The sequence below is a fragment of the Myxine glutinosa genome, chromosome 14, assembly GCF_964187855.1.
Source record: "Myxine glutinosa chromosome 14, kmMyxGlut1.1, whole genome shotgun sequence".
NCBI lineage: Eukaryota > Metazoa > Chordata > Myxini > Myxiniformes > Myxinidae > Myxine > Myxine glutinosa.
In genome coordinates, this window is record NC_136274.1 from 19774341 (window position 1) to 19799503 (window position 25163).

A 25163-nucleotide genomic window follows, 5' to 3' on the forward strand; every position below is an offset into this window, starting at 1 on the left:
CAGGCCTCCATGAGCCTTTATTATCCATGACATTTTGATGACATTTTTCCTGGCGATGCAGTTTGGACACACCATACATTGTTTTTTGGATAAATTTCTGCTGCAAAATCATCTTGTGTCCCGTACTCTCGGGCCAATGTATGCTAGGTGAAAATGGCGCTTTTTTATGATTTCTGCAGGTTCTCTGCTTGGCTCTTCCTTGGGTATTGGACCCACCATGGGGACTGGGTTTGGTGGGTTCGGAGCTGCAAAGCCTGTTGGCAGTCTTAGCGCAGGTACGAATCCCTTTCCTTCATTTCACTTATCACAAGGCACAGCACCACATAATTCGCTGGCTTGGAAGGCTAGGGGTAAATAAACCAACCCGATGTACGAGTTGGGATTTCAGGGTCGCAAGCCATGTACTAAAAGCCCCATCATTTGATAACGTTCACGCCTCTCGAAACATTGCATTTGATGAGCGATTGATCAAGTCACAATGATGATGATTAGCTGTACCATACTCTTCACAGAGTGTTGGTGCTGCTGAAGCAGTTTCTTGGTGAGGCTTATGCTGGGTGGTTTGTCATTGCTTTTCCAGCAGTCAATCAGGGCAGGAATTTGGATTTTGTTCAGGGTGTATATGTATATGTGTGTATATATGTATATATGTATATGTGTGTATATATGTATGTGTGTATATTTAGGGTGGTCCTCAAATGTAAACATTAACTTTTCTAAAGTGCTTTTCCATTTTTTTATTACACCTGTAGAGAGAACAAATTGGGTAAAATTTCATTTCATTTTGAAAACTTTTACCACTGTCACATGGCCCCTGCTAATCAGCACTATACAGAAATTATTTCGGTTTGTTTCAGTTATGATGGCGAGTGCAAGTACTTCAAGAAGAGCAACCAGAAAAAAGAACCATGTGTGGCTGATAGGCTGCCATATTGAAAAACTACCAGAAACTCGGCTCCCATCTTGGCAAGAGATTCTGCAGCGATACTTTAAGCTACATCATGCGGAGAAATTGGACATAAGCAGTGCCGCAACAACTGTTGTTCGTGAGACATTATGCATCTGGGAGAAAGCACGGATCCCCACTGCAGATGAGCGGAATATCATTGCAAAACTAGAGAGAAAAGTAGAACAATACAGATCCATCCTGAAAGGAAAGAGCCGGCGATCTGTCCCTCAGATAAAGAAAGAAGAGCAGTTTCAGACCGGTCTACATGACTTATTTGACATTGCTCATGTTGATGTCCTTGATCTGATCAAAATACCAGAGGACCGTGAATTCCTTAAGGCACAACAGGAGCCAGGTCGACGGGGCTTTATGGTTGGTGTTGACAAGGTGCTAGCAGGAAAAGAGGAGCGGACACATCAACGCGACAAGGTGTTGACTGAAAGAGAGCAGCATGAAAAAGAGAAGCAAGCAGCCTGAGAGGAGACTCTTGAGCTAGCATCATCAACAGACAGCAGTGCTGAAGCCAGTGATCATGACGACTCTGCTGTTCTATCTGCTTCAAAGAGGCAGAGCCGAAAGCGTGCAAGTAGCATTGTTACACCGGACCTAACAGCAGCTCTCGACCGCACCAAGGTTAGCGATCGATCAGCTGTTCACATCTTGTCAGCAGCAGCCTCTGCTCTGGGACACGACCCTTCAGAGTTGGCCATCAACCGCACATCGATCAGGAAATCCAGGCGGATCCAACGGAAGACAATTGCAGGTGACATCCAGGCATCCTATGCTCCAAACACAAGTCTGGTGGTTCATTGGGATGGCAAGCTCCTTCCAGACGATGGGACTAAAAAAGTTGATCGCCTTCCTGTCATTGTCAGTGACCCACAAGGAACTGGAAAGCTTCTGGGTGTGCCAAAGCTTCCAGCAGGAACTGAACTAGCAACAGCTGCTACTGTTATGCAATGCCCCGAAGAATGGCATTTGCAAGACATGGTGGCAGGTATGAGCTTTGAGATGACAGCCAGCAACACTGGTTCAGCACTTGGTGCATGCACTATTTTGCAGCAAAAGCTTGGATGACCACTATTACATTTTGCATGCCGGCATCACATTCTGGAACTAGTGGTAGAGGCAGCAATGGCAGCATTCAAACCATTTCTTGGTCCCTCAAAAGGACCTGAGATAGCCGTCTTCAAGCATTTCCAGTCAAAGTGGAATTCCATTGACCAAAGCAAGTTTAAGCCAATGATGCCTGATGACCTGGACTCTGTAGTTTCAGGTGTATTTTTAAGTTGCAAAGAAGATGTCGTTTCATTCTGCATCCAGAAACTGGAATCGGGCCAACTACGAGATGACTACCGTGAACTTCTTGAGTTGACTATTATTCTGTTTGGTGAGTGTCCTCCGAGAGGATTCAGGTTCATGCAGCCAGGAGCCATGCATCGGGCAAGATGGATGGCCCGTGTGATTTATGGAATCAAGATCTACTTGTTCCGTGATCAGTTTCGACTGACCCCAAAGGAACTCACTGGCATAAAGCGTTTTACAGCATTTGTTGGAGCAGTGTATACCAAAGCCTGGTTCAGCGCTCCATCTGCCATTGGTGCTCCCGCTGGAGACCTAGCTCTCTTAAAAGCACTCATTTTCTATCCTGATTCAGTGATTGCCGAAGCCACCAGCAAAAAGCTTTCCAATCACTTGTGGTACCTCAGCGAAGAACTGGCAGGACTTGCTCTGTTTGACGATAGTGTTGAGCTTGATGTCAAGCGAATGATAGTGGCTGCTCTTAAAGAAGAATGCCAAGAGAATCCTCAACCACGGGTACATGTGGATCTTACAGCAAAATAAGCCATCGCTGCCAAGACTGTTGCAGATTTTGTTACTTCTGCCTCATTGCGAATTTTTACTGCATTCAAAGTCAATACAGACTTCCTAGAAAAGGACCCTGGTGAGTGGGCCGATGACCCATCATTTCAGTCATCACAGCAAGTCTTGCGTGGTATTGCCACTGTCAACGACTTTGCAGAACGTGGTGTAGCATTAATACAGGACTACAATCAAGTCTTGACAAAGGATGAACAGCAGCGCCAGTACCTGTTGCAAGTTGTTGAGTGGCATCGCCATCAGTTCCCTGACTCAAAGAAGATAAGGAGGAAATAATTTACCACAGAACTTATTAATGAGGAATCAATGGTCTGGAGGACTCTTACTCTGTGTGTTTATGATGATTGTCATACATTCTTACTGATTTGGGATTACATCTGAGTGTTAGTTTATTAAAAACAATTTTGTGTGACGATACTGAAACATTGTAATTTTCAACCCATGTGTGACAGTAGTAAATAAAGTCGTATAGAAACCATCTTTGGCACATTTCAGTTTTTCACAAAAAGGAACAATTTTAGCAACAAGCACCTGAAAAAAGTCCAATTTTATTTTTTGGTGTGCATTTGAGGACCACCCTCTGTATATGTATATACAGTCACGTGAAAAGTAAGTACACCCCATGTAAAGTTTTGACTTTTTCAACATATTTCAACATACAGCTGTTTGATCTTCATTTCAACAATATTGATAGATAAAGGTGATATAATACAACAAATATCATGAAACATTTACATTTTGTAGTCCATTGTGTAATTTAAATAAACATAAATGCAAATTTCGCATGTGGAAAAAGTAAGTACACCCCTACATTTATCACTACTTCAAATACCTAAAATTCTAATCAGGTGCACCAGCTCAGGTGCAAATGATTAGAACATCGTTAGAGAGGAACTTGGAGGAACCTGTCTTATTTGAACCTCAGACATTTAGTTTGGTTTGCTCTTTGTTGTTGAAGTGTGTGGCCTCACCATGCCTAGATCAAAAGAGTTCTCTGAGGCCTTCGGAAAGAATGTTATATACACAAAGAATTAAGTTAAGCACCCCTACACAACGAATTAAGGTAAGCACCCCCTAATATATATTCTTTGTGTATATGTATACATTGGCATATATTCTAAGGTATGTGAGATCAAATAATGATTGGTATGACATTAGCAATTATCCATTGATGAAATGCAGATACACAGGGTCTATGAGACGTAGGGTTGAGTCAGTGATCCGATCACGTGGGTCCTACACACGTTATTGACGCAAAGATCGCTAGAGGTCTTCTCAGAACAATGACTGTACGTTAGAAAACATAAACGTCATCCACACTGTCCGTGATGGACCTATAGCTCCATACTTAAATTGAGGTGCAAATATGCCTAAAATTCCCAAAAAATTTCACCTTAAATTATTCAGAATAAAATATTGAAAACGGCATGATTGTTATGTTTTTATGTGACCATAATATCACTTCTCCAGAAAATATAGCAATATCATGGGTATATTACACTGTTTTGACGACAACAAACTTGTAATGTGCGAGGTTGTAAAAAAACGGGGGGGGTGCTTAACTTAATTCTTTGTGTATAGATGCCTACGAGTCTGGGAAAGGATTTAAAGAGATCTCCAAACAATTTGAAAGCAATCATTCGACTGTCCGGAAGATCATCGATAAGTCGAGAAGATTCCAAACAACTGCCAACTTGTTCAGGCCAGGCCGCCCTAGCAAGTTCAGTCCGAGAGTAGACCGCAAGATGCTGAAAGAAGTCTCTAAGAACCCCAGAATGTCATCATGGGACCTACATGTAGCTCTTGCCACTGTTGACGTCAAAGTGCACAAGTCTACCATTAGAAAGAGGCTGCAAAAATTTGATCTACATGGGAGGTGTGCCAGGAGGAAACTTTTGCTGTCCAGAAAGAACATCAGGGCAAGACTAAAGTTTGCCAATGAACAACGAGGCAAAGACCAGCACTTCTGGAACAATGTGCTCTGGACAGATGAGTCAAAGGTAGAGCGATTTGGGCACAGTACCAGAAGACAGGTTTGGCGAACACCAAAGACAGCATTTGACCACAAGAACCTGATGCCAACTGTAAAGCATGGTGGTGGAAATATTATGGTTTGGGGCAGCTTTGCTGCATCAGGGCCTGGGCAGCTCACCATCATATAATCCACTATGAATTCTTCATTGTACCAGAGGGTGCTTGAGGATAATGTGAGGCCATCTGTCGGAAAGTTGAAGCTCAACCGAAGGTGGACCTTGCAACATGACAATGACCCTAAACATACCAGTAAATCCACCAAGGAATGGCTGAAAAGAAAGAAATTGAGGGTTCTGGAATGGCCAAGTCAAAGCCCGGATCTAAATCTCATCGAGATGTTGTGGTGGGATTTGAAACGAGCTGTGCATGCAAGAAACCCCTCAAACAACGCACAGCTGAAAGAATTGTACATGGAGGAGTGGGCAAAAATTTCTCCCAGTCGATGTCAGAGACTGGTAGACAGTTATAAGAAACGCCTACTTGAGGTTGTTTCTGCCAAAGGGGGCAATACCACCTATTAGAGCCAAGGGTGTACTTACTTTTTCCACATGCGAAATTTGCATTTATGTTTATTTAAATTATACAATGGACTACAAAATGTAAATGTTTCATGATATTTGTTATATTATATCACCTTTATCGATCAATATTGTTGAAATTAAGATCAAATAGCTGTATGTTGAAATATGTTGAAAAAGTCAAAACTTTACATGGGGTGTGCTTACTTTTTCACGTGACTGTATATATATATGTATATTAGGGTGGTCCACAGATATATGTAATATTTAACATTATTTAAAAATCCATGCTCCACAATGCTGGCCTTGTTCCTATGTTTATAAAGATCATATGAACCAAATATGAGGTCAATTGGAACTTATTTAGAGGTTGCTCAAAAAATAACATTTTTAATTTATCCTGTTTTTTTCAGATGGCAGAAACTCGCAGCTCTTCCACAATTTGGTTGCTGGGCAAGTCTGAAAAGGAAATAATATGTGGGGGACTACCAACCAAAGGACACACATTGCAGAAAATGGTGTACCATCACATACAAGAACACCATACAGTTTGTGAAAGTGCCAAACTTGGTGTACAAGCTGTGTGTGCATAATGGGAGAAAGCATGAATTCCAGTGCAGAGAGTAGATTCCTTTGAGCGCCAACTTTTGAAGTTGTATGATGCCTACAAACTGGTAAAGAAAATAGAACCAAGACATTCGAAAACTATAGAGTGAAGGAGCAGATGTTCAAAAATGATCTTCAATCCTTCTTCGATATCTCGCCAAATGATGCGCTTGAGAAAATGACGAATGAAGAAGACAAAACATTCCTTATCATGCAGCGTGAGGATCCCTCAAGTTCACCTATGGGATCTGTGGACAACACTCTGGCAGTGAAGGTTAACAGAAAGCGTATCAGGCTTGAGAATGAAGATAAAAGAGAGAAGAAACATGCTGCTGAGACTCCAACAGCAATGCAATCTGTTCCATCAACATCGGCTGTGGTTGATGATGATGATGAGTCTGAGATTGAAAGCTCCGATTCAGGGGACAATGAATTCAAACTCCAAAGTCTATCTTCTGCCAAACAGGCGAAAAAGGCTCCCATCAAGGTGATCAATATTGGCAACTCCAATAGTGTCTCTCCTATTGCCTCCTATTGCAATCCCTATTGGCAACTCCAATAGGGATCCAATAGTGGCAACTCTGGACAGAGAAAATCTCTCAGATCGGCGTGCTATGTTTGTGGCCAGTGCTTTTGCACAATCTCTTGGTCATACCATTGAAGAAATTTCTCTATCACACAGTCGAATTCGTCGTGCTCAAATAAGTAGGCAATGTTTTGAAACACAAGTTTCTGAAAACAATGTTACGCAAAATCATTCAAATTATGTGTACTAGGGCGTGCCCGCCCGTACGTGCTTGCCCGTACGTGCGTGCAAAAAAACATGCGTGCAAACAACAACAACAAAAAAAAACTTTGAAACCACGTGGCAGTAACGACCACAGAACCCCCCCCCTCTATTTACATGAAATGGTTTGGTCCATTCGCAAAGCCAAAGCGAACGGCTTGCGAGTACGGTGACCATACCTTGGGAACCACTTGTCCGATTAATTTCAAACCTTGAAAAGGCACATCCTCGGGTCCCCAGCAATATACCTGGCAAGTTTCAAGTATATCGGACCGGTAGTTGTCGAGAAACAGCGGTCGCATACAGACACACACACACACACACACACACACACACACACACACACACACACACACACACACACACACACACACACACACACACACACACACACACACACACACACACATACACACACACACAGAGATTGCTGGAATTATATAGAGATTATGATGTTTACTTTGTTTTAATTGTTCTGATAGATTTGATTTATCGTCTCTGATAGATATTTTATATTTTCTGATGGATGATTTATTTTTTCCGATAAATGATTTATTGTCAAATTAATACATGAATGTGTAATCGACTGTTTTGTTTTTAATCTTAATTTGACTATATGAATGAACATTGAACAATGAACAAATGAACATACATTGTACAATGGTACATTGTACATAATTACTCCTGCCAGGGAGTAGTGTGTGTGTGTGTGTGTGTGTGTGTGTGTGTGTGTGTGTGTGTGTGTGTGTGTGTGTGTGTGTGTGTGTGTGTGTGTGTGTGTGTGTGTGTGTGTGTGTGTGTGTGTGTGTGTGCGCGTGTGTGTGTTCGTGTGTGTGTTCGTGTGTTCGTATGTTCGTGAACAAGATATCTGGAAAAGTTCTGAACGGATTTGGATGAAAGTTGGTGGGATGATTGCCCTTGGGATAAGGAAGAATTGATTAGTTTTTGGTGAAGCTCAGGATATTGTTCCCGATCCAGGAATTTTTTGAAGGATTTTTTTACCATTGGAAGATAGGGCTCAAATTTTTAACATTATCTTCTATATATTCTATATTTAACATTGTGATATGAAAATAGCTTTCATATTTGTTGTAAATGTAGTTTAAACTCGTGGTTATGCGTTAGAGCGGTGTATTTTTTTTAGCAGCGTCTTCAATGTTCATTTTTTTTTTTCTAAATAAAAAAATATTCTGTCATTTTAAAACCACCAAAGTGTGTATTAGGTTTCCCCGTTTCATAAAATGTATCGTTTGATACGAAAAATGCTTTAAAACTTCTTTTTTTTTTTTTTCTCAGAAGAGATATCAACATTTAGCTCAGCGAATGGGTGTCAGTATTTGATGAACTTATAAAGACTTAGTTCCAGATTTGTCAATGGCTGAGGTATATTAACAAAGGAATAAAACAGATTTGGCAAAATGCCAACTTTTAAAAAAAAGATCGCATATTCACCCAGGGTTGTGAGAGGCTGAAGAAGAAGAAACCTCGCATGGGCTTCCCAGACCAAATAAATAATTCTGGTTCTGGCTCTGCGATTTTCAGGTTTATTACTCCCACCAGGGAGTAACGCATTCGATCGTGTCCATCCGTGTGTGTTCGTATGTTCGTGTGTTTGTGAACAAGATATCTGGAAAAGTTCTGAACGGATTTGGATGAAAGTCGTTGGGATGATTGCCTTTGGGATAAGGAAGAATTGATTAGTTTTTGGTGAAGCTCAGGATATTATTCCGGATCCAGGAATTTTTTTGGGAAATTTTTTTAGGAAAGATTTTTTTCTGGTTTACTGCATTAAAGCTTTTATTCTTATTCTTAAATGATGTTTTTCTCCTCGAATTCCGAGATATATCAAAATAAATTATCTGACAGTTAGGGCTTACTTTCTTTTTCATTTATTGTTTTGGGGAGAGGGGATGTTATATAAATAAAAAATAACCACCTTTAGAGGCCATTTTTCCCTGCAAAGCGGGGGTTGGCCCTTTTCGGGAACCGTGGTTGTTGTTGTTTTTCGGTCCCCTTTTTTGAAGCAATGTTTTACGGCTGGATGCCCTTCCTGACGCCAACCCTTTTTGCCGATAGATAATTATCTATGAATTGATGTATGATGCTAAAAATTCTGTATCTTATTATTCATTAAAATTTGTCAACATTTTGAGCAACCTCAAAATATTGTCCAATCAAGCACAAATTTTCAACACAAACTACTTTCTCCAATAGGAATAGGGGCAGGCTTGTGGAGAAATGAAAATCCAATCTTCAAATTATTGGACCACACTAGTGTATATGTATGTATATAGGCCAGAGAGAAGTCTAGAACACAGAAAGACCACCAACCAGAGAGAGAGAGAGAGAGACACACAGACCCTCTCAGAATCGGCTTCATCACGGGAGATACCAATGATTCTGAATGCTTTGCTTTCAACCGGGTGAAGCCGAGCTAGGTGCGAGGCAGGAGCACCAGCCCAGAGGGGAGAGCAGTATTCCATTGAGCTGCGGTTGAAAGCTTTGTATGTGATGAGGAGCTCAGAAGTGCCCAGAAAGGATCTTGCACGGTGGAGGATTCCCAGACGGCGACTGGCTTTGGAGGCCAGCTTGGAAATTTAGTTTTCCCAGGAAAGATCATGGCAGATAGTGAGACCCAAATGCTTGAGTGACAGAACTTATTCAAGAGGATTTATTATTTTATTTTTTTTGTATACTGAATCGAGGCTCGTGAAAGAGCTAACATTTACTTCACAAACAAATCAACCAGACAAACAAAATATATAAAAAGAAGCAGCGGAAGACAAGATGGGAAATGTGTGGAAGGGAGAGGGCTTGGGGGGAGGAGGCGTGGGAAGGGGGGGGGGGGGGGGAGGGAGAAGTATAAAACACAAGGACACCAAGGACTTCCAGGACAGAAGTTGGTATTTCAAAAATGTGGAATTCGGTTGAAATTAGCGGGGGTAGAAAAGATCAAGGTTTTGGATGGGGGAAGATAAGAGATGGTGGTGAACAGCTGTTTTAAAGAGCTGGAGGGTGGAGTGGGATTGAAGAGAGTGAGGGAGTTTGTTCCAGAGGCGGGAGAAAAGAGGAATGAAGGAGTGAAGGTGAGCAGAGAGTCTTGATTTTGGCAGTTTAACCATAAGAGGGTTGCAGGCAGATCTTGTGCGACCTGTAGGAATATTTGCGGGACAGAGCCCAGAGAGAGCTGGGGGGGCAAGGCCAGAGAGGAGTCGGTAGAAGACGGAAAGACCACCAACCTGCCTGCGGTGAGTGAGTGAGAGGCCCTTGGAGTTAGCTTCATCGCGGGAGATTCCAATGATTCTGAATGCTTTGGTTTCAACAGCATGAAGACGAGCTAGGTGTGAGGCAGGAGCACCAGCCCAGAGGGGAGAGCAGTATTCCATTGAGCTGCGGATGAAAGCCTTGTATGTGGTGAGGAGCTCAGGTGTGCCAAGGAAGGACTTCGCACGACGGAGGATGCCCAGTCGGCGACTGGCTTTGGAGGCCAGATTTGAGATGTGGTTTTCCCAGGAAAGATCATGACAGATTGTGAGACCCAAAAGCTTGAGTGACAGAACTTCTTGGAGAGGATTATTCAGAAAGTGGATGGGAGGGTTGTCCAGTCGGTCTTTTCGGAGAGACATCGTAAGAGTGTGAGATTTGTCAGGATTGAAAGACATGTTCCCCTTGTTTGCCCAGTCTGTGATTTTGTCCAGATCTGCAGAGAGTGAGGAGGCTGCAGACTGCCGATCTGAGGGATGAAGAATGGAGCGACAGAGAGTAGAGTCATCAGCAAAGAGATAGAGAGGATTTTCAAGAGAGTCAGAGAGATCATTGATGAAGACTAGAAAAAGCACAGGGCCCAGAACACTGCCTTGGGGATCTCCAGCCTGAACAGGAAGAGGAGATGAGAGAAACCCATTCAGGGCCACACGTTGACTATGACTAGAGAGGAAGTCCGCCAGCCATGCGTGGAGATTTCCATGGATACCCAAAGAGGAGAGTTTGGTGAGCAGAGCGGGGTGCCAGACCGTATCAAAGGCACGTGATATGTCAAGGGAGACTGCTCTAATTTCCTGTTTGGCATTGAGAACCTCCATCCATTGTTGAGAAAGCAGATTGTTCAGAAAGTAGATGGGAGGGTTGTCCAGACGGTCTTTTTGGAGAGGCAAAGTGAGAGTGTGAGATTTGTCAGGATTGAAAGACATGTTCCACTTGTTTGACCAGTTTGAGATATCGTCAAGGTCTGCGGAGAGTAAGAAAGCTGCTGCCTACCGATCTGAGTGTTGAGATATGGAGCGGCGGAGAGTGGAGTCATCAGCAAAGAGATGGAGAGGATTTTCCAGAGAGTCGGAGAGATCATTAATGAAGACCAGAAAAAGCAAAGGGCCCAGAACACCCAAAGGCCCCAAAGTGCCTTCGGTAACTCCAGCCCGAACAGGAAGGGGAGATGAGAGAATTCCATTCAGGGCCACGTGTTGACTACGACCAGAGAGGAAGTCCGCAAGTCATGCGTGGAGATTTCCATCGATACTATAGGAGGAGAGTGGTGAGCAGGGTGGGGTGCCAGACCGTATCGAAGGCTCGAGATATGTTAAGAGAGACAGCTCTGATTTCCTGTTTGGCATTGAGGACCTCCATCCATTGTTGAGACAGCAGAAGCAACATGTCCAAAGTAGAATGACCTGGTCTGCGTAGCCGTTTGAGATAAGGGAGGGGATGGAGGGGGAACACCTACTGTTTATGGTAGATAACTCTACCCTACCTTGTAGATAACAATACCTACCGGGTGCTGGCGATACTTCACCTACTGTTTGTGAAGGACACCATTGAATCTTTAACGTCCACCAACCAGTGATGGCAGACCGGAGGCCCAGTTTCATGCCCATCCAAGGGACGGCACACACACACACACGCACATTAATGCTTCTCCCTTTCTGCAAAACACAAGGAAGACTGTTTATATCTAGGTAGTTCTGCAGAGTGTAGAGTTGGCCTTCCTCTCTTTGCATATCTCACCTTGCGTTGTCACTCCTCTTTGTTTTCTTTATTTTTACTCCTGTAATAATGCCAGTTTTGGGTTTGCTTTTTGTTGGTTCATACGTTTTTGACATCTTTAAAATCTATCTATATAATAAAACTGAAAAACAATTTGTTTGTCAACTGCCATGTGTGGCATATAGCACCACGTGGTGGTGGTGGTGGTCAGCTGTGGGGATGACTTGTAATTTTCCATTACAGTTGTTCTGCCGTCAGCCAGGGCAGATGCATTAGCTGTGGAAGTCCAGAGGTGTGCATTAAACTGGGGCAGGCCTAGGCATAAGTAGCTCTCTCATGCAGCAAACACTTGGTCTCAGGAACCATGTGAGCGAAGCCATCGTACTTGATATTTCCCAGCAACAAGCGATTGTGAAACTGCATCGATATTTGAGCTGTTATCTCGGGCCTACTGAAAGTCCCTTTATGCTGCATTTGATTTCTCTCCATCTGGAGACGTTCTTGCACAACTTATCGGTGTAACTTTAACAAAACATATTTTGACCATTTTTCTCTTTCTCCTTTGCTTCCCTCGCCCCAAACCCTCCCACTCACCCCCACATCCCATATAGGCTTTGGGACTACAAGCGGAACCTCAACCGGTTTTAGTTTTGGCAACCCTGGCATGGCACAGTCTGCTGGCCTGACATTCAATACAACGTCCAACGCCCCTTCCCTTAGCCTCGCGGCCGTACAGCCTCTGCAGCTTAAAAAGCCACCACCGGGTAACAAGCGAGGGAAGAAGTGATCCGGCTGCGGCAGTGTGGAAGAGGGCGGTGTGAAACCTTTAAGATTAATTCTTTTTTTCCTTGTGGTTCTGCTTTTATACCTCCACAAGGAGATGCAATACCGTTTAATGTCTGATGTAAGAATGTGTACCATTTTGAACACATGTTCTTGATTGTTCGCTGTCAACCTCATCATGGTATTTAGCAGCGAAACCATAGTACCTGTTTGCAGGCTTACCTTATCGTTTGCCTGTGCGTCATCGATTGCACGTTTAATTTAAATGCTCTCCCCACATCATCTCATGAAATTGTACACTTGGTGGGATTGTGCATTCTGTGGTGGGATTGTGCACAATCCCTTGGTGGGATTGTACACTTGTACACTTGTACACTTGTACACTTGTACACTTGGTGGGTGCAATTGTGATTGTGCACACGCATTTTGTATTCCGTCGGGAGTGGTTGCTCAAGAAAAGGGAAGGTTGGAAAGAAAACGAGCCTGCACTGTTGGGAGGGTTATATAGTTAGTGTTTGGAGATTGGGGGAAAGAAAAGTGGTGTCCAGGTTTTGGGGGAGAGGAGGTGGGCATTCCTTATTTTTTGCACACCTGTTATGTAGATTACGCTTTTGATTGACCTTGTCAGTTTATTTGATTTTGATAGCTAATTCACTTTACAATCCCTCCTGTTTTATCCCACATCCGAGTCTCCCGAACAGAATGTGTGACCAAGCCACAGCTAGAATAAAGCGGTGCAGGAAAAAGCTAAGCGTCGAAAGGTTTGTTTGATCGAAGCGTTAAAAATAAATAGCTGAACGTTTGAGATAGAGTCCAGGGCTAGTTCTTTGGCAAAGCAAGTCGAAATGGGAATTTTTCACATTTGCTTCACAAGGGCATCACATAAGCCTTGCCTTCCTGTTTTACGTGTATTGACTATGCAAATATTAAAAATTTAAATGTTGCGGCCTTGATGAGTGAAAGTTGCATAATGTTTGTATTGAATTGTGTGTTAATTTATTTATTTGGAGTTTTTTTGTTTTTTTTTGAAGTGGACATTTTTTTTTTTTTTTAGAAGTACATGTCTAAAGTAACAATACTGCACATGTGGAACTGCTCCCGCGAGGCAGTCCATTTCCAGTATTCCCACCAAGGCTTCAAGACTGCAGCCCACCTCCGTCTCATGCCGGGTTCAATTCCACCATGTGATTTCTTCTACTCCGTGCATTTACCCGCTCTTCATGGCATCTGACAAGATGGTACAGAAGGTTGCGTAGTTTTTTTTTGTTTTTTTTTTGTATACATAATCGAGGCTTGTGAAAGAGCTAACATTTATCACACAAACAAATCAAACAGACAAACAAAGTATATAAAAAGGGGAGCGGTAGACAAGATGGGGAGAGAAGGGGAAGCACATAAACACAACATTTGAGAACAGGGACATCGGGAATGTGTGGGAGGGAGAGGGCTTGGGGGGAGGTGGCGTGGGAAGGGGGGGTTTGGGGGGGGGGTGGGAGAAGTATAAACACAAGGACACCAAGGACTTCCAGGAAAGAAGTTGGTATTTCAAAAAAGTGGATTTGGGGTGAAATTAGCGGGGGTAGAAAAGATCAAGGTTTTGGATGGGGGAAGATAAGAGATTGTGGTGAACAGCCGTTTTAAAGACCTGGAGGGAGGAGTGGGATTGAAGAGAGTGAGGGAGTTTGTTCCAGAGGTGGGAGAAAAGAGGAGTGAAGGTGAGCAGAGAGTCTTGATTTTGGCAGTTTAACCATAAGAGGGTTGCAGGCAGATCTTGTGCGACCTGTAGGAATATTTGGGGGACAGAGCCCATAGAGAGCTGGAGGAGCAAGGCCAGAGAGGAGTCGGTAGAAGACAGAAAGACCACCAACCTGCCTGCGGTGAGTAAGTGAAAGGCCCTCGGAGGTAACTTCATCAGTTCAGTACTCAGTTGCCTCTGAGTCATCAAGTCTCGCTTTGCTTCTCGACCCGATTGGTGCTTTGTCGGTATCGCTTTGTAGAGGAAGTCCTTCCACAGTTGGGGGTGAAGTCCGCTCACTACGATCCCACTGTGCCAACGCTGGTGCCGTTGGGCATTGAAGGTCCACAAAGAGAAGGCGATTTGTCACCAGCACCTTGAACAAATTGTAAATTGCTGCCCAAATGTCCAGGGGCACTGCATCAGTACGAAGGTTATTCCTGAGTCATGAAGCTACCAGCAGATGCCATTTGTATCAGAATCCCAGTCGATTATGCATTTGATAACGACCACTCTTCTTGCCTGCAGGCTTCTTCTTCCTCCCTCATCCCCAGTTCGTTTGTTTGACTGCTTGGTCTTTGTCGATTTGTTCCCCCGTCATCCCTCTGTCAGGATGATAACTTTCTCTCTTATGTCGTTAATCTTCCCATGAGCCTATACATGTGCGTGTCTATGAGCAGGATTTCTCAAAATATTGTGGACAGATTCGGGGTAAAACCTGGTGGTTGAGTTAGTTAGATGACAAGAACAAGCAGATTAGATCCGGTTCAGGTCTGGCTCCAGATCCGGCCTGCAGGTGGGATACAAAACGTAAACTGTTCAGCCTGGTGGAGGTACGTGCTCTACCGAGTGCCGTTCCAGTTGTATTTTGGATTGAAATACCGATTCATGTGATTTATATCCAAGTTTCACAATTAACCCCCCCAAAAAACCATCTAAACGTATATTTAATTAAAAATAAATTGCTTGGTAAAACTTTCCATCATTCTTCCTACTTTTCTTTCCACTTTGATAATGGCATCCTGTTTTGATAAGTGGGTCCTGGATGGCATTGGCGGTGCATTAACAGAATGTCTTTATTACCACTGGTTCTGATGATTGCTGCCTCGCATTATTTTACATTCTCAAACCTGTGATCAGGTGTATGAATAAGCGTAGAGAGAGAGAGAGAGAGAGAGAGAGAGAGAGAGAGAGAGAGAGAGAGAGTGAGAGTGAGAGTGAGAGTGAGAGTGAGAGTGAGAGTGAGAGTGAGAGTGAGAGTGAGAGTGAGAGTGAGAGTGAGAGTGAGAGTGAGAGTGAGAGTGAGAGATAATAAAATAAAATACCATCTTGTGCTCAGACTAGGAATTTCGGATGTTTGGAATCTCGCCCGAGCAATGTGGCCTTTCTTTTCTTCTTTTTAGATGCCATGCGTTTATACAGTGCATTCAGACCCCTTCACTTTTTTCACATTTTGTTATGTTGCAGCCTTATGCTGAAATCGTTTAAATTCATTCTTTCCCTCATCAATCTACACTCAATACCCCATAATGACAAAGTGAAAACAGGATTTTGGAAAGTTTTGCAAATTTATTAAAAAGAAAAACTGAAATATCACATTGACATAAGTATTCATACCCTTTGCTGTGACGCTTGAAATTTAGCTCAGGTGCCTCCCATTTCTCTTGAGCATCTTTGAGATGTTTCTACACTTTCATTGGAGTCCACCTGTGGTAAATTCAATTGATTGGACATGATTTGGAAAGGCACACACCTGTCGATATAAGGTCTCACAGCTGACAATGCATATCAGAGCAAAAACCAAGCCATGAGGTCGAAGGAACTGCCTGCAGAGCACAGAGACAGGATTGTGTCGAGACACAGATCTGGAAAAGCCGACAAAAAAAAAATTCTGCTGCATTTAAGGTTCCCAAGAGCACAGTGGCCTCCATAATTCTTAAATGGAAGAAGTTTGGAACAACCAGGGCTCTTCCTCGAGCTGGACGCCCGGAGAAACTGAGCAATCGGGGGAGAAGGCCCTTCGTAAGAGGTGACCAAGAACCCAATGGTTACTCTGACTGAGCTCCAGAGATCCTGTGTGGAGATGGGAGAAACTTCCAAAAGGACAACCATCACTGCAACACTCCCCCGATCTGGGCTTTATAGCAGAGTGGCCAGACGGAAGCCAAACAATTCAATCTTGGTTTCATCAGACCACAGAATCTTGTTTCTCACAGTCTGAGAGTCCTTTCGGTGCTTTTTTGCAAACTCCAAGCGGGCTTTCATGTGTCTTTCGCTGAGAGGCTTCCGTCTACAGTGTGGATTGGTGAGGTGGGGCAGGCAGATTGATCTACCCCTTGAGCAATTATTGAGACAGAGAATTTTTTTTTCTGCTTTCACCTGCATTACATGGTATCACATCACATGGCTGTGATCCTTTTTTTATGCCTCCGCCGATGAAGTCGCCGGAAGCATTATGTCGCCAGATGATTTTGTTACCGGGATAACTGGTGAACAGCTGAAGGGATTTTTTTTTGTTTTTTAAACCAAACATGGTGCAAAGGTGTATTGTGACGCAAAGATTAACTAGTTGGATTTTATGGTCAAAGGGTATGTGACATTTATCTGAAAGCAACTCTTCATTCCAGCGATAACATTACTGCAAAAAATAAAGTCCAGTGTGTGTGTGTGTGTGTGTGTGTGTGTGTGTGTGTGTGTGTGTGTGTGTGTGTGTGTGTGTGTGTGTGTGTGTGTGTACGTACGTACGTGTACTCAGGAAAGCCAGAAAGTAACATCTGTCCAACCTCAAGAATGAACTTTCAAACTTGTGTCCTTCCTCGAAAACCTGGTGATGTCTTGTTAATTCTGTCTCTGGTGTATTCTCCCCTTCCATTCCTTCCCTCTTCAAATGGCACCTTAGATGACTCTGCTCATAAGGCTGGATGTCTCAATTCGGTGCTTGCTTCCAAATCTTGTGGCCCACAACCCCTCACTCTCTGTACCCACTTTCCCAGGCATACTGTTACGTGCTCCTCCCCGACCCCCTGGTCACGGTGTACCTCCGAGCCCCGAGAGGAGTCACTGCAGAAAAATGTGTTGGTCTGTATGTCAAAGATCAATGGAGAAGCCACCCCAATTGTTACTCACAAACAAATATTGTATTAAGATCACACAAGAATAACAGTACAACAATAATAGTAATCAAAAGTACAATCAATATGTCCTATGATGGTACCATCAGTTTTGTGATATACAGTGTGATACTCACTGTGCTCCAAGTGAGTGAAACAAGAACATCCCCAATGTCTCTTATTCCCGGCTTCAAGCCCAAAGTTGATTCGCTCCAGCGATCGCCAGAACGATGTCCAATCGAGACCAGAATCCCATGCGGATGGCAAGTACAGTCACACAGCCCAAAGCTGCACAAAGGCGCCCTCAAGGCGACTGGGAAATCACACCCTCGGGTATGGACTTTCATGGCTCACAGTCGGCGAACCGCAAATTAATCTTCAGAAGCCACGGTGCACACACACACACCAGATACGTCTGAAAGCGGTGAAAACGGCTGACGAAGCAAAAAAAACCTTGCTCGACGCGCGAAGCGTGTGAGTCAAAATGGCCGACGACCCATTCTCAAGACGTAACGGCCCGGCGATAATTCTCCTCGGAATCCACCGCCAAAAACCTGACACGCAGGTTGATCCGTCACAGCGATGACAACTCTGTCGCAGGAATCCCTCTCCCGGGAACCCAAAAGTTCACTCGTGACTCTTGCTCGCCAACGTTCGCTCCAGACCGCAAGTAGCTCGGCTCCTTCTCGTCCGACTCACTCGCTCCGCCATCTTTTCTCCTCTTCCTCCAAGTCGTCCGGTTCCCGATCCGGTTTCCTGTTTCTTTTAACATTAACTTTTTTACCTTTTGAAAACAGTTCATGAACAATAAACCTTTTGAAAACAATAATAGTACATGGAATCAGAAATATTTACAGTGGATGAAAACCACCACAACGGAAGTGACGAATCCGTAACAATACCCAACTGCTCCTGGACTGTATATTTTTCACCTGAGAAGAGGAAGTTTCTGTCAACCATCGACTCTGACTGCTACTGGACCGGACCGCATTGGCTCACTTGTTCTAAAATCCTGCTCTGCTGCTCTTGCACTTCCTCTCTGGCCTTTTCAACCAATCATTTGCCCGAGGTCATCCTCTATCTGCTTCAAAATCCACCAACATCACTGATTTACATAAAAAGGTGCAAAAACTGATCCCATTTAACTACAGACCTGTCGGCTTACTTCCAACCATCAGCAATGTCATGGAATCCATCATTGCAGCTGATATGAAATCCTTCCTTTTCTCCGACTACCTCATCTCGTATCACCAATTTGGTTTCAGACCAGGTCATTCCACCTTGGACGTGCTGCTTTTACTGCCCCAACAGGGATGGAGGCCCTCAATGTCAGACATGAGAACAGGGCCGTCTCTTTTGACATATCTTGTGCTTTTGATACAGTCTGGTATCCCGCCTTACTCTCCAATCCCTCTCCCTATGCTATCCAAGGTTAACGCCACATGGGGCTTACTGACTTCCTCTACTTTCGTAGCCAACGTGTGGCTCCCAATGGAATCCTTTAATCCCCTCTCACTGTCAAGGCTGGAGTGCCCCAAGGCAGTGTTCTGGTCAAAGTGTTATTCGTGACATTCATAAATGATCTCACTAACTGGAAAATCCTCTTTATCAATCCACCCTCTGCTGTGACATCCCTTGTCCTTCAGAATGGCAGGCTGTAGCCTCTTCCCTCTCTTCAGACCTTGAAAAAAATTCACAAGCTGGTCAAACACTTGGAATATGTCTTTCAATCCTGGCAATCTCACATCTCTCTGAAAGGGCCTCGAGCAAGCCCTCCTCATCCATCTTAACAATCCTCTTGAGGAAGTTCAGTCATGCAATCTCCTGGGTATCGCCATCAGCCATGATCTGTCTTGGACAAACCACATTTCAAAGTTGGTCTCCAAAGCCAGCCACCGACTGGGCATCCTCCATCCTACAAAGTCCTTCCTTTGCATACTTGAACTTCTATCCACCTGCAAGGACTTCATCCACGCAGCTTGATGGAGTACAGCTCTCCCCTCTGGGCAGACTCCCCTGTTTCACCTCTTGCTTACCTTGACGCCATGGAAACTAAGGCCTTCAAGATTATTGGAATCTCCCGTGATGAAACTGAGTCATTGGTCTATCACTGGTCTCTCCATCTCCTACAGCCCCTTTTCTGGTCTGAAGACCCCATAACATATTCATTCATTTTCCCAAGTCTACCATACTTTCTGTTCACATGGCGTTGTCTCTGCAGAACAATATATTTTAATTTTTTATGCCTCCGCCGATGAAGTCGCCAGAGGCATTATGTTTTTGGGTTGTTCGTCTGTCTGTCCGTCCATCCGTGATTGGTTTTATTACCGCGATAACTTGAGAACAGCTGACAGGATTATTAGTGAAACTTGGTGCAGGTATGTACAATGAGGTGAAGATTAACTGATTAGATTTTGGGGTCATGATGTTAAAGGTCAGAGGTCATGTTAGGTAAAAATCCTATTACCGCAATAACTTGTGAGCCAGTGGTGTGATTTAGAAGTATGTATTATGATGCCATGATTAACTGAATAAATTCCACTATCAAGAGGTCAAAGTCAGAGTCTGTAATAGGTTTTCGTTACCGCGATAACTTAAGAACAGCTGAAGGGAACTAAGTCAAACTTGGTACAAGTATGTATCATGTAATCGATACAAAGCTTTCATCCGCAGCTCAATGGAATACTTCTCTCCCCTCTGGGCCGGTGCCCCTGCCTCTCACCTAACTCGGCTTCACGTGGTTGAAACCAAAGTATTCAGAATCATTGGAATCTCCCTCTGAAGCTGATTCTGAGGGCCTTTCTCTCTCTCTCTCCCTCACCGCAGGCAGGTAGGTGGTCTTTGTCTTCCACCGACTCCTCTCCGGCCTTGCTCCCCTTGTTCTGTCTGTCCTCTGTCCCCCAAATATTCCTGCAGGACGCACAAGATCTGTCAGCAACCCTCTTCTTGTGAAACTGCCAAAATCAAGACTCTGCTCACCTTCACTCCTTCATTCCTCTTTACTCCCACCTCTGGAACAAACTCCCACTCTCTCCTCCCTCCAGGTTTTTAAGACAGCTGTTCACCACCAACTCTTACCTACTAGGCTAGTGGCAAAATTAAAAAAGGGGCCTAAAATGTGAGAAACCCCTACCCACGGTAGAACAAGTCACAACCTATTTTTTCTTGAAGAGGGATGTTTGGGGAGTTAGAAAATCATGGTTGTGAACCTGAGATCATTGCACAACATTTTGAAAATCACGTTTACATATGTACCACTGCAGACTGCAAAAATGGATTTAATCGCCACAGATTTTGGCTCATATTGGCTCATATATTTGTTAATACTGGTGCTACAAACACAAATTTGGTACCAAAATGTGCAGAATGATGACATATATATGTGTAAAAACCATTTGTGATGTAACAAAGGCTTTTGTGTGACCTACAGGCAAAAATAGTGGAATTTTGCGCAATAAATCAGCTTCGGGTTTACCAATAAATATCAACTAAACAATTAATTTCTTCATAAGTATTTGAGTTGTATTACTACATATTACATCAAAATAACCCTCTATCATTCTCCTTTTTAGAAATATAACTCGTAAAGATAAATCAGTTGAATTAATAGAGTTATTACCGAAACCATATGTCACCCCCCCTAAAAGTAACCGACATTGATTAATTTATAATACATGTATATGCATTAACCAAACAAGAATGATTTTAAATCCAGTTGCAGAAAATCAATTTTGAGCTTGATTGCCTTTTTCTAAAACGACTGATATATACTTATCTTTAATTATTTCATTTCAGATGCTTGTGCTGACAATTGATCTGCAATTATGGATCTGGAACCACCTGTTGTGAAGCGTCGTAAAATTGACACTGACCACTGCATCATATGCTTTAAACCCCTCAACCCTAAAAAGCAAGAAGTTGTAACGAACCCAACATTTAATGGTTTGAGTGCAATCTTCAAAGCAAGTCAAATCAGAAAAGATGACGTTTATGAAAGTATCTGGCCTTTGCAACAAGACATATTGAGTCTTGATTTTAAAGTATCATTCCACAAATCGTGTCGGGCCAAGTATACCAGCAAGTCAAATATCTCCACATCCAACCCCAGTGAGAGTGACCAGCAACCATGCACGTCTGCGGCAGCAGAACACACAAGAATCAGCAGAAATGAAACAGCTGGGTTTGACATCAGGACTAACTGCTTCATTTGTGGAAAATCCAACACTTCCAGAAACACGCTTACACCGGTATCTACAGGAACTGGACAGTCCACCAGAGAAAAAGTTCTGGCAGCAGCTGACAAAAGACAAGACAATAAAATACACATGCGCATGCTTGCCTTTCCAGATTTGTTCGCCTATGATGCCAAGTACCACAGGTTATGCTATTCACACTATATTTCAGAACGGAACATCACTGCTGCAATTCGTAAATCAGGAGAGGAAACAATGGACACATTACATGATGAAGCTTTTGATGAACTGAAATGTTATCTGGAACAAACTGTGTTCTCCAAAACTAAGACAGTGACACCCCTCGTTCATCTGAAAGATGAATACGTTGGATATTTGGTTTCACTGGGTACCACGAATGCAGAACAGTATAAAACTTGGAAGTTGAAGGAGCGATTAACTAAATATTATGGTGACCAAATAGTCTGTGTAACATTTGATGGCCACACTGACATCATATGCTCTTCTTCTGTGACCTTAGGTGATGCCCTGAGAAAAGCCACGATTCTGCAGAGCATGACTGATGAACCAGAATATGAAGACATCCCGTCTGATGTACCATCAGCCATAGATAGTGAAATGCATACTTTGCATGCTGCAGCTGGTATCCTGAGGAAGCACATGGCTGATATCGAGCATGTTGGAAATATGTATGCACCTGTCGAGGAAACAGATATTCAGCACTGTGCAGAATTCGTTCCTAATACACTCTACGACTTTATTCAGTGGTGCACCAGTGAGAAATCACACACGAATGTAACCAGCTGTAGTGATGAAGGTGTTATGAAGAACAACCTGAGGACGATCGCCATTTGTCAACCTGAGGACAGCTTTTAAAGAACTCTGTGATGGGGACACTGAAGTAGCTTCCACAAACCACGCTGAGCATGGAAAGACAAGGATGGTAAGGGATGAACAAGATGTTACCAAGATCACGGAATTTGTATCAAACGCACAAAATCCGTTTGACCTATGTACTATACCTGACGAATTGGTCAACATCGCCACAGGCCAGGTTGCTTCACAAGAAGTATCAAACGGACTTGGACATTTCTTAACAGACGCCCAGAAATGCAACAAAAGTTTTATCGAAAAGCGACTTCTTGCTGACCAAACCAAGAGTTTCTGGGAAACAGACTCACGAACAAAGACACCAACGTTTGCGGACATGTCAAAACCCATGAAAACCAACAAACGAGATAAATTGATGGTGGATTCAGAAGTACTTTTCCGGCGGCTGCTTGCTGTCTCAAAGAAACGCGATGTCAGTCTGGAACAAGTCCTGACACATGAACTGGCTCCTGTGCCACCGTCCCTCTTCAACAATGATGGGACAATGCGAAAAACCAACAAGGCGGATCTGGCAAAGAAGTTAGAAGCTAATTGCGAGGAAGTCCAGGTGCTCGAACCCTCTGACCAACATGATACTGCTTATGTCATTGATGGGATGGCACTACTTCAGGCACTTGATGAAGCCCAGTTTGACACATTTGATGATCTCGGACGTACCATAATGCAGAAGATTCAGTCACTGCTTGCTAGTAACCAAGGTGTGACATCAGTTACATTGGTTTTTGACAGGTATGATGTACCACTCTCTATCAAGCAGCTGGAAAGAGAACGTCGCACTGGTGGAGAGTCAACACCCAGATATGTCATCGATGGACAACGCACAGTTCCAAACTACAGGAAGTTCCTGAAGAACACCACAAACAAATCAGTGCTTGCCGATTTCCTCTGCAGTTACTTGACAGTAGCCGCCCAATTGCAGCTTGAGGAAAACCAATCTGTCACACTGGCAGGAGGCTTTAACGATGGCCTGCTAGTTAAAGTTGTGGATCATAGAGGCATCCGGGAACTACCTGAATTGTTCAGCACACATGAGGAGGCTGACACACGGCTCCTGCTACATGCTATCCATCTCGCCAGAGCACACACTCAAGGGTCATTGTACGATGTGATGACACTGACGTGTTGGTCCTACTCATCTATTACTGTGGGAAAGGCATGTTTGGGGACACCAAAGTGTACATGAATGCAGGTCACTGTACAAAAACAACGAATCGTCAGAGATTCATTCCTGTCAACAGAATAACGGACGACATCGGTCAGGATACGTCAAGTTGCTTGCCAGCATCACATGCTATAAGTGGCTGTGACACAACCTCCTCACTGTTCAAAGTCGGGAAACGCACTGCATATTCGAAACTCAAGCAAAACATTGCACACTTGGCACCACTGTCACGGTTAGGCCAAACCAGAGATACAACCAATGTCGTCAGCACTGCCACAAAATATGCTCTGTCGTTGTATGGTTCAAAGTCAATTCACACACTCGACCAACTTCATTATGTTTATGCCTGCACAAGTGACAAACGGGCATCTCTCTTCCCACCAACAGACGATGCTTTCGAACAACATCTGAAGCGAGCAAATTACCAGGTGGCGATATGGACCCACAGCCATGTAGCGAAGCCTGTACTTTGGAACCCCGATGGTAATGGATGGCAGGTCAGAGACAACAAACTTGAGCCTGTCATGTTCCAAAAGGATGCAGCCCCAAGGGAGGTTCGAGATCTCACGCATCTCTACTGCACCGACGATGACTGTAGGCAGAGCAGAACATGTCATTGTATCTCTGCAGGACTGACCTGCACTGAATTCTGCTCGTGTAGTGCAGACGATTGTCCAAATGTTGATGATTCTGTTGTCTTTGACGACAGCACCGATGAAGAGCGTGACTGAACTTTTAAATGTATTACATGTATTACTTCATGTAATAGATGTACATAAGTTACAGTGCATGTTATGAATTCATTATCGTCATATGTGAAATAGCTTATATCAACATGATGTCTATAAAAGTCACTTTCACAATTGTGTCAGAATCCTAAGTCAATTCTTCATGTTGCATATCTGCTTCGGGATTTCTATCGGTCAGCATTAGTGGGGCGACATATGATTTCAGTTATAACTATATCATTTCAGTGACAATTATATCATTAGATATATTTTTCAAAGGGTAAATAAACTTGGATTATGTTGATGTAACAAGTATGTCTGCAAGTCCAATATTTTTGAAGTAATTAATGTTTTTGTTGATATTTATTGGTAAACCCGAAGCTGATTTGTTGAGTAAAATTCGACTATTTTTGCCTGTAGGTCACACAAAAGCCTTTGTTACATCACAAATGGTTTTTACAGATATATATGTCATCATTCCGCACATTTTGGTACCAAATTTGTGTTTGTAGCACCAGTATTAACAAATATATGAGCCAATATGAGCCAAAATCTGTGGCGATTAAATCCATTTTTGCAGTCTGCAGTGGTACATATGTAAACGTGATTTTCAAAATGTTGTGCAATGATCTCAGGTTCACAACCATGATTTTCTAACTCCCCAAACATCCCTCTTCAAGAAAAAATAGGTTGTGACTTGTTCTACCTTGGGTAGGGGTATGCCACCCAAAACCTCATTTGGCCACTAGCCTATACCCCCATCCAAAACCTTGATCTTTTCTACCCCCGTTAAAACACCCCAAATC

At 43.4% G+C, this 25163-nt stretch overlaps 1 protein-coding gene across 2 annotated transcripts in view; it reads left to right on the forward strand.

Annotated features, from left to right (window-relative positions):
• NUP58 (nucleoporin 58) overlaps positions 1-13486 on the forward strand; it is a 42384-nt gene extending 28898 nt beyond the window's left edge. For both annotated transcript variants that reach the window (XM_068135237.2, XM_068135238.2), the window contains 2 exons: positions 180-275; positions 12367-13486. In XM_068135237.2, the coding sequence (XP_067991338.1) occupies positions 180-275; positions 12367-12542 (272 nt within the window). In that variant the 3' untranslated portion in view covers positions 12543-13486. The remainder of the gene's footprint in view (positions 1-179; positions 276-12366) is intronic.
• Positions 13487-25163: the final 11677 nt, after the last annotated feature.